Here is an 11,022-nt window from a genome sequence, read left to right as displayed (position 1 = left end):
ATAAAAGTACATTTTTAATATTACATTTTCACATTATTTTGGGGCTTTGGGATTTGGGATAAATATAATAAATATTTACTATAAGTAGAAAATCTTTGAAAAATAATGTAAAATGAAATGAGATCCTAATTATTTTTACATCACTTTATACATTTTATTAGGATTTTACACAATATTATAATATAATTCAATATATGCAGGAAGACAATGATCTTTTTATCATTGTTGAAAAATAAATTTTAATTCTTATCATCTGCTTATTTTGTACTAGTATCAAAACTATGATATACTTAAGTAAAAGTTAAAAAAAAAAAATGCTGGAAAGTTTGAAGCGTTGCACTAAAACAAAAGTAACATTATTTCATATAAAACGGTATGAATTTGGTATGCTTTTTTCCGACACATTTGTGTTGAAAATGATCTTATAAATTACTGGAAGTAAAATTTTAAAGGAGCTTTTTATCAAAATAGATGACGTATAAGCTTGTCAATAAAAATGTAAAGAATTTAAGGTAAGTAATTTAAATTGGAGAGTTTCCATGTAAATTCAATTTTGCATTTAGCAATTGATTATATTATTCATGAACTCTAAAAATAAATTAGACCAAAAAAGTAAAAATGTAATCTACATTTGTAAACAATTATGTTAAATTAAATATTTTTATGTTGTAGGGGGTACCTCATCTTGGGCATTACAGTATTCAACCATGGCGTTAGGGCTTATAACTGTGTCGTGCAATGTTCTCATGTGTCTTAGTAGATTACTTTTTACATTAAAACCTTTATTGCAGACACCACATTGGTATGGTCGTTCACCTGTGTGTGTCCGACTATGTATCAACATGCTCGCATGCGATGGAAACGTCTTGGTACAAGTTGGGCATACTTTGCGGCCATTCATTATTCTTGGTCGCGGTCGTTTAGCTGAGGGTAATATTCCTGATCCACCACTTGCTAAACTATTTGTAATGGCCAGCTGTTCTTCTGTGTGTGCACTTTGAATATGTCGCACCCAATCACCGGGTGTCTGGTATTCTTGTTGACATAGTTCACAACGTAAGGGAGGTAACTCACCTCCGTCGTCTTCGTCCTTTTTTAATTAAAAAAAAACAACAAAATAATCATTAATATGACATTAAACCTTTAAAAATCAGTTTATCAACGATATAGATTATATGCGCATAAAATTAGTATAATAGACGTACTGTTGTTTTTCTCCGTTTTCTTTTTGGTAAATCAGTAATTGAGCCTAATTCATGAGTTTGTATGTGCCTAACCCAAAGGGCTGGTGTTCGAAATGTTTCTTGACACATATCACATGTCAATGGAGCGTAATAATCAGAATCAGCTTCCTCGTCATCATCGTCATAATTGGAATAAAGCTCCTGAAAATTGTAAAGGTTATTAAAGAAAAATATTAGGTAGGTAGTAGGTATCTACTTATTTTTTTTTTACCCACGTGCAATATAGTTAATTTATGTTCAGTAGAACCTATTTTAGATTTTTAGCTTTAATATTAGAGTGAATTGACCTAATGGTTATTATTAAACTTAAAGTTAAGAACATTAATCGTGTTTGTATAGCAAGCTTTTTAACGATGTTTCAACTTTTAAAATAAAAGTATTTTTAGTTTAACAATATTTTACGAATTCATTATAAACTACCATAAAAATGTAAACATTGAAAGAAAATCAACGTACAAAATACCAATAATGTATGTCCTTAACTTTAAATTTGATAATGATCAATTTCTCTCTACGAAAATTCTTATAATTGGTTGGGTATCTTCTAAATAATATCTTTATTTATAGCCTAATAAAAACTTCACAGTTTGGACTACTTGAAGAACATATTAGGTAACCTATTACTTTCAATAGTTTAGTGCTTGGTGAATACTTTTTAAAATCTCTTACCGGTTGAATGGTCATTTCAGTTCGATCACTGTCGTTCCATTCCAACGGTTCTTCCTTGACGGTGATTTCCAGTTGCAGTGCGTTGTGCATGGGGTCTTCGTTTTCCGAATTTTCTTTCTTCACCTCGCCGTCGTCGTTGTCCTTGTCTTTTTCGTTTTCTTTATTTTCGTTGCCATCAGACAGCACTGATAGCGGCATATCACCTTTGGACTTTTGCTTCGACTTGTCGTCCTTGTTGTTGTCGGGTGTCTGCTGTCTGGGCACAACGCCTACCGTGTTCTCGTTACTCCGGCATAGTCCTCTTACCCTCAACACTTCGCCAGCCTTTAGGACCCGGTCCAGCTGACTGTTGGTGACCGTTGCTTCGCCGCTGTACATGTATTGGAGCAATATACAAAGCGTACGATAACTGATATCGGCCGGCAGTACTATGACCAAATTATTGGACAGGCAGCTTTGGAACACCTGGTTTAGGTACGCGCTGCACGCCGACAACACGAAACGGTGCGCTGACACGTTGCGGCCGTCGGTCGTACTCAGCGTCACGTCCGTGAACGCCGTGGTGCCGTGTAACGTTGCAATAGTCGAATGTAAATGAGCACCGTGACTATGCCATTTTAATTGGTAGTTTTCAGCATTTGCCATGTTGGACATAATTCCAATGGTAATCTGCAACGAAAAAGCATTTGAATTTATTTATAGCCTTATTGTAAGTAGGTAGGTAGTTTTTTAATAATATGCATTTAATATAATCATCCAATTTCCACCAATGCCAACTCCCTTCAACATTTACATGTTATTATATTTTATCTTAAACTTATCATATTTAATTATTTATTGTATTATAAACTGTAAATACAATTGTTTATTTTATCTTTCTATGTTTAATAATTCGATAGATCTATGGAGTTGTTAAAACTGTAATATCGCTGATTTCAATCTATATATCCATGACACACGATAAATCAGTAGCTTTTTTTAATTGTATTAATCGGTACCTACTTAAGAATATTTTAATTAAAATAATAATTTTATACAAATGAAAATAGTATATATTTAATTAAATTATTCACTAAAATTTCATTAGCAACTTAGGTACTTCATTTATTTTGGTAATTAAGGTACCTATATTATTTAATAATCTATAATCTATATTATATTTATATTCAACAGGCTACAAAAGTATCAACATTTTAAAAACGATAATATTTTATTATCTTAATTATTAAGTACATTGTGCACCTAACAATTTAATATGAGTTTATGTATGTTATTAATATTATAGCAATTACTAATTATACACATTAAAATATAGGTAACATCATATTTAATTTATTAAAATTTAAAATATACATAACATTGTAATTATGATATTTGGGCTATTTATATATATGCGTTCATATAAATATAATTACATACATAAATCAAATAATAATATTGAACTATATGACAATATTATTCACATAATATTATTTTAATGTTTATAGGAGAATATCAGTGAAATAGTAAAATTTTGTTAAATATTTTATCGATAAAACTTAATATAAACAATACTTTAGATATATTTATACTTAATCGTCGTATACTCAAGTATATTGGTATAACCGGTAAGGTAGTGGGTACCAAGGTATCATACTAGACCAAGTAGACCATACTTAATACATGATTTATGAGAAGGAGGATTAGAAACTCCCAATGTACACTCTTCCCTCACTCTTTCCACGAATCGTACAAAAATAATGTTTAAAATACCTACGTATACATATAATATTTAATGTTAAGTACATTATAAACATCAAAATATTGATACAAGATGATAAACTTTTCATATAAGGTTATATTACAATTACAAATATTACAATAGCTCTATACTTCTTCAACGAAATTTTATAAACGGTTATAAATTTCTAATGGTTCCATTATTAAAACTTATGAGTCGTTAAAAGTTTATAAAAATTATACAGTATTACTCTATATTACCTATATCAATTCTCTTTTGCCCTAGGTTTTAAAGTAATGAACTATGATTTAGCGTTGAATTATTTCTATTTTAAATTTGGTTGTAGCAATAAATGTATTGATTTTACAATGATGTATTAACTATACGTTATTTTTACGGCTACTTTTTAGCAGAAAATATGTTTCATTTTAATCAATCTTCATTTTTTTATATCGAACATGGATATTTTGTCGCAAATTGAATTTAGTTTTTACTTTGAGGTAAAATTTATTACCAGTTTCTACTTTTTGAAATAATCAGGAAAAATTGAAAAAAATATATTTAATCAACGTTTAACACCATTTATTTTAGACAAAATCGGTTTTTTTTTTTTTGTAGGTAATTTGAAAATAAATAATCGTAAATAGACTGTTTTTACTTAATATTTGTATTAGTATTTTATAGCCATGATAAAATTCTTAAAAAATTTTGATTTTTTTAGCTAATTATAGACATTTTTGATTTATATTGATTAATTGTATAATATATTATATAATTTTCAACTACAATTCGTCTATAATAGGTACTAACTATTGATTATATATACACATATATATATATATTATATTTATATTAGTATCTTCTAGTATCATACTAATATTATATTATAAAATGTATTCATTTTATATATATATATATTTAAAAGCAGTTTAATTATTACCTTACTTTCAGTAATAACTTTATGTGTAAACTAGAACTGATGCATAATTTTATATTGAGGATGAGGGATGATTGATCTTATAATAATATAATATAATATAAAATAATTTTTATCTTTTTCTATAATCATTTTTGAAACTTTGAAGTGGCTTCTAATATTTAAGTGACTTTGGTTAAAAATAAAAAAAAATAGTAAAATCTTCAATTTTCATTTTTCGCCAAAATCGATTTTTTTTTTTTATTGAACTTGATTCAGACATATAGTTATAGAAATAACTGGTATTTTCATTAAATATTTATATATATCTAAATATTTTTTAAACTTAAATAATTTTTAAAATATTTTTGCTGTTTTCATGCTATTTATAAATATTTGAAATTTTAAGCTTATATAATAGTTTTGTATTCAATTAATGTACATGCGATAAGTGATAATTTGGGCCCGGATTTATATGCTCTAAAAACCTCAGAAATATGTACTATAAAATATGTCTTTATGCTCTTATTTTATAGAAATATATCCTATAAACTAAAAAATATACAAAAATATTCATTAAAAAAGTCTTTTATTTTCATTAAATATAAATAAATAAAATCGAATAAAAGTTACGCGCACTCGGATCACAACAAACACAGTTAATGTATGATTCACTAAAACTTAATAACAGGTTACTACTTGTCCCGATAGGTTTTAGATAAGATAAGAAAACGACTTTGTCAAATTACATGGACTATATGTATTCATATAACTATGAATACGTTATTTACATTATTTTTTAATATTACATATTATGCACTTAAAAACTGTATTGGTATATGCAATAAAAAATCATAAAATACAGAAATATGCAGCACATGTCAAAAAATGACAAAATATGCAAAATTAAACCTTATATTTCGGATCTATTGACTACAAATCAAACTTGAAGCTTACATAGCTATTTTTTGGACTGTTAAAAAAAACACGCAAATGCATATAATTTCGGGCCCTAGTGATAATATTTTTGTTTGTGATTAAAAATTTATGAAAATTTAATACAAGATTTTTCATAAGTTCTTATAGACATAAAAGAACATCGAAAATACGACACAAATACTTTTTAACTATTTGAATTTTAAAACATTCATAAAATACGTCAAAATCACAAAAATATAAAAAGTATTTTATAATTAATACTTTGAAAACATTTATTTAGTGTTTTAAGTTAAAGTTTAAATACATTTTATCAAAATCGCAAAATCGCAAAAATTAGTAAATTATTTTGTATTTTATTCATAACATATTTAATATATTCATACTTAAAATTTGAAATTTTATTACAAAGTTTAAGTTTTTTAAAGTAAAATAAAAAATATTACTGAAAGTTAAATTAATTTTTTATTAGCATTTGAAGTTCAAATTTTTACGACATTACATATTCATCAGTAAACTAATTATTTTTTCTGAAACGATTTTTATCATTTTATTATAATAATTAAAAAATGAATAAGAGTAGATACTTAAAATTTTAAATAAAATAAAATATTTTCTTAATTTATAACATTTTGGAACTATGGTCAATTGTTTATACTAAAATTAAACTAAGGAATTTTCAGCACTCAATTGCCTCTTTATCATTGTGGTAAAGGGCAGGTATCTGTAATTTATAATATACATATGTATATATTTAATTGTATTTATTTATTTGGTATTAAACAGGAGAGGCCCTTTAAAAATATTAACCCACAACATCTGTACGTTGTGCTTATCGTAAATAACAAATTACTGATTGTGCAATTTTTAGTCAACAATAAAATAATAAATATTTAAGTTACAGAAAATCATAATAATGTAAAGCTCACTTGCTGGGGTAGTTTTTTGCGCGATCATCGCATTTTCTGCACTATATACACTGTATAGAGTAACGATACACGAAAATCAATGCCATACGGATTTACGCGTGGGTGGAACTATCAAGTTTATTCTTAATATTTACAATGATAATAATAAAATAATTATACATTGGCTAATTGAATACGCAGAGAAATGTTCATATCTAATGGGTACTATAATATTTTAATAATGTGTAGGATAATCCACTAAAATTTGTTCACTGTAAATTATTAAGCAGAATAAATGTGTGCTTAAAAATTTGAAAAAATAATAATAATTTTGAAAAAATGCATCATTTAAAAGGAAAACGCTGGGGGATGAGCAATGAGCAATTTTGACGAATCGTTTGCAATAGTATGCACAACGCAAGACGCACCACAGCCGGTCGAAGTAGCTGGTAAATTTTAAACACATAATAAAGTTATATGCGATGTGATGATGATTCATTTACCAATAGACACTATACAATGTACATGATTTAAGCCCACTGCAGAAGCTTGAAACAATGATAATAATTACTCCTCGCGTGAATAGCCCAAGACGGCAACCGGTTTACGAACGAACTTTTTACCCCGGCGTTTCGATCACCAGCTAGAAATATAGAATTAACGTGGTATTACTTACATCGTAATAGTGTAGGTACCTATTATCGTTAGTAGCGACTCGTAAGTGTCGTAATTAGTATCGTCTTATAGACGTGCAGTGGCGGCGGCGGTGCGGACGTGCCACCACTATCTGTGTATATATATATAAGTACTATACGTGCCAAACACGCGGTACACTCGCGACCACGACAGATCACACCCGGCGTTTCCATCACACATTTTTTTTTCTTTTTACCTGCGATCGCTAGCCCTTCGTCCGGTAACGGATCCACAACGGCAAGTCACCAACTGCTACGCTGCAGCCGATGGCCCGCGACTACGACAACAAGTCCGGCAGCTGCTGACGGCGGCGATGCGTGTACGGCGGCTGCTGCACAGGGCGGACAGGCGACGCACTGGTCGGAGCGGAGAAAATAAGCGGTCGGCGAGACAGGAGCATGTACACGCGCTATACGCACACTGCACGGGGGCGGCTTGTACGGGAAACGCGCGCGGCTTCAGCGACGGTTGAGCGCAGAGAAAAAAATCGATAAACAATACTGATTATTGATTTTGGCACCGCCGATGACGCGGCGGCCGCCACTGTTCCGTAGTAGTCGCAGTAGTCGTAGCACACTATATATACCGAGCACGCGCCGCCGCCGCCGCCACCACGTTATACATCCGAACGCGCCTCTCTTCGCCCCATCTGCCCCGGCGCTGTACAGGGCGGTGGCGCCTCCGCGGCGGCGGGGGGGAGCTTATTGCCGAAAAACCCAACCTCCTTGGCAAGTCGGCGGATAGCATTAAACGACGACCGCCGTGACGCTGCAGATCATATTACTCGCTATATAATATTTTATCCATATAATATTATAATTTATATAATAAATAAATGCGTATGCTATTATATAGTTATAATATATAATAATACGATTTATATTATTATTCCTTTGTACTAATACAATATTATATGGCAAACAGTCTTATACATTAAATATAATTTGATTAACCGACTAGGGTAGTATATACGCATGTGATCTGTGCACAAGCGTTTGAGAGACTTGATTTTATATTCATTTATGACGATATCCCATCAATACTCTAACCAATCCGTAGATAATGAAACACGCAAGATGTATAAACAGTCTAAATACCTATATGGTGTACACTAGTACACTATGTACAAGTAAATTATCCATCTTGTTTTATTCGTCTACAATATGTTATAATATATTATTTAGAATCTGAGGACTAAGACGATCTTGTGAGACACATAAAGTAATACTTAATACATAGTATATACACGGAAAATATATTTTACAAAATGTTGTATTTCTGTTAAAACTAGACTTGTATATTAAATTTGAAATTTTGAATCGTGCAGTCCATCGATATTCATTTACTGTACCTATGTATATATAATACAGATCATATTTGGGTTAGTAATATTCCTATATTCTATGCGTATAATGTATATCTGTTCAGTTCACAAAGTACATACTACATATTTGACTTATAGAACCTTTTTTTCTCATCAACGTAATTAAAAATAAAACTAAAAAAAATTAATTATAAGTAGTCAAAACATTTTGAAAATTATAAATGTCAAAAATATACTAACTCAAATATTTAGTGAACATTTTCAAATATCTACGGTTAGTGATTATTTATTTTTGAATTATAATAAAAAAACAAAATTGATTTTGTTGAAAATCTCAGGTGTTGGCGTATTGTGTAATTGCGGCCAAGTACATATTCCTGTTAAGTTAGGGCACTAAATATTTTTATCCCAAAATACCAGTTGGACCCAATTTGTTACAAGAAACCTCCCTTAATATTTAAGTATTATTTCCGCTATAAAAATATTTTTAACCTAATCATAAAAATCAACCTCACACTCATCACTATTATCAGAATTTAATACAAAATAATATTTAAATATAATGTATATAAATAAATTCTTGATTAAAATAACACTACAGTGAAACCTCTATATAGTGGACAGCCACGAGGAATTAAAAATTGTCCACTATAGAGAGTTGTCCACTATTGAGAAAACCTTTACTTAGTGGACATTTACAAAAAATTACTAAATGTTCACTATAGGGAGACACTATAGGAAATTGGTTATATGTACACTGTATATGAACATATACATTGGAATATTAATTTATTATTTATATTATGTATATTATAATTAAAGCGCGGATTTTTATGCACTTAAAAGTATCGAAATATGGCATATAATATGCAGTAAAAATAATGAAAATATGCAGTCAAAATTATGAAAATATGCAAAAATATACAAGAATTTTTTATTTATTTAAAATTTACAATAAAACTTATAATAATTAATTACTTAAATACTTAATAATAAATAATTTCTAAACTTAATTTATTTTTAAAATTGTATTTATTATTAAAATTAATAATCATATGCATTTCAAGTTTTTCTTCTGTGAAGTTGTATCATTTATCGATTAACATATTTTTAAAGACTGAGAACGAACGTTTGACGTCAACCGAAGTTATTGGGGCATATTTGAAGCAACTTAGTATTGTCGGATCTTGATAAAGATCTTCAAGATGAACGTTTTCACTTAATAACACTGAATTAATTTTTCGTAGAATTTTCAGACCTTCATTTTTATTGGAAAGCTCGTTTAATTTTGTTGTAAGTGTTACACCTTTCAATCCAGGAATAGAATGCATTTTTTCTTTCGTTTCGTCAATTATTGAAAAGCTTAGATATAAAGTCATATTTCGAGTTTCCAGTTTTTTTTATGACTATTTTTATCACTAAAAATGCCAAATGAATAGATATAAATTTTAAATCATTCTACTTGACAAAATATTATCCTATACATTTTTTTAAATTTTCGCTTCAATATGCAATAAATTTTGAATTTTGTCAAAATATGCAAAAATATGCAATAACCTTCAAATATGCAGAAATATGCAAAAAAAAATTTCACCATTAGCTTCAAATTATGATAATTCGTGGAGATAACTGACAAAAATCCAAAAATATTAAAAGGAAAAAAATATGCAATGGCATAGAAATCCGCGCTCTAATTATAATATAAATATGTATATGTATGTATGTATTAAAAATATATGTATGTAGTATAAAAATGTAGGTACGTGTTCACACAATGTGCTGCACACGACTAACGACCGAACACATAACCGAACCATTAGTAATTTTTCGAATAGGAAAACCATTAAGATAAGATAAAATATGAACGAATATATAACAGATAAATATAATATTTTTATTAAACGTTTTCGATATATACATGTATTGTGTCCATTTATGAGAGGTAATTTTTAATTTGGTACCAGTTTATTGTGTCCACGTCCACTATTAGGAGTGTCCACTACTAAGAGGTTATAACTCCTATTATACGCATACATTTTTGCCGGGGAATTTAGAAGTGTCCACTATTGGGAAGGGTTCACTATTGAGAGGTGTCCATTAATAGAGGTTTCACTGTATTCAAATTCTGAATAAACTACAATAATAACTAATAAATCGAAACTAAAATATAAAATAGCTAATTAGGTATGTAGTTATAATGTATATTAAATATATTGATATTGACATATTAATATATTTAGTTATACTGTCAAATAATTTGATTTGAAAATGTATACTCTTTTTAATGATAAAATTCATATAACAAAACAACTAAATAATTCAATATTTCAAAAATTTAAACAAATTACTAGAGTTAAAATAACAATTTATTTTAGAATTTTTTTGGAAACTAACTTAGTTTTAAAATAGCCATTTCATAACTCATAATATTAAAATTATAATATCTTGTATAATATTTTTATTTTAAACATGTTAATATTGAACAGTATTTGATTGATTTAACAACTTAAAAATGCAATTAAAGTTTGGATGTTTTATTATAATTCACACTAACAATGTATTTTTGATTTAAAACAACTTTAAAATGTCTATGCGTGTGTATAAATTTA

At 28.5% G+C, this 11,022-nt stretch overlaps 1 protein-coding gene across 1 annotated transcript; it reads right to left on the bottom strand.

The window, feature by feature from the left end:
• Positions 1 to 596: 596 nt before the first annotated feature.
• On the bottom strand, positions 597 to 7,643 carry LOC112592410 (zinc finger protein 774). Its single transcript, XM_025336444.1, has 4 exons — positions 7,286 to 7,643; positions 1,914 to 2,582; positions 1,206 to 1,385; positions 597 to 1,090 (listed from the first exon to the last, which is right to left on the bottom strand). Exons 2-4 carry the CDS (start codon positions 2,565 to 2,567, stop codon positions 662 to 664), a joined length of 1,263 nt encoding a protein of 420 aa, XP_025192229.1. The 5' UTR covers positions 2,568 to 2,582; positions 7,286 to 7,643; the 3' UTR covers positions 597 to 661.
• Between the last annotated feature and the right edge of the window lie 3,379 nt (positions 7,644 to 11,022).

This window comes from Melanaphis sacchari, unplaced genomic scaffold (genome assembly GCF_002803265.2).
Source record: "Melanaphis sacchari strain LSU unplaced genomic scaffold, SCAv2.0 Contig0_pilon_pilon, whole genome shotgun sequence".
In the NCBI taxonomy this organism is placed as follows: Eukaryota; Metazoa; Arthropoda; class Insecta; order Hemiptera; family Aphididae; genus Melanaphis; species Melanaphis sacchari.
This window is presented reverse-complemented; position numbering and strand designations above follow the sequence as displayed.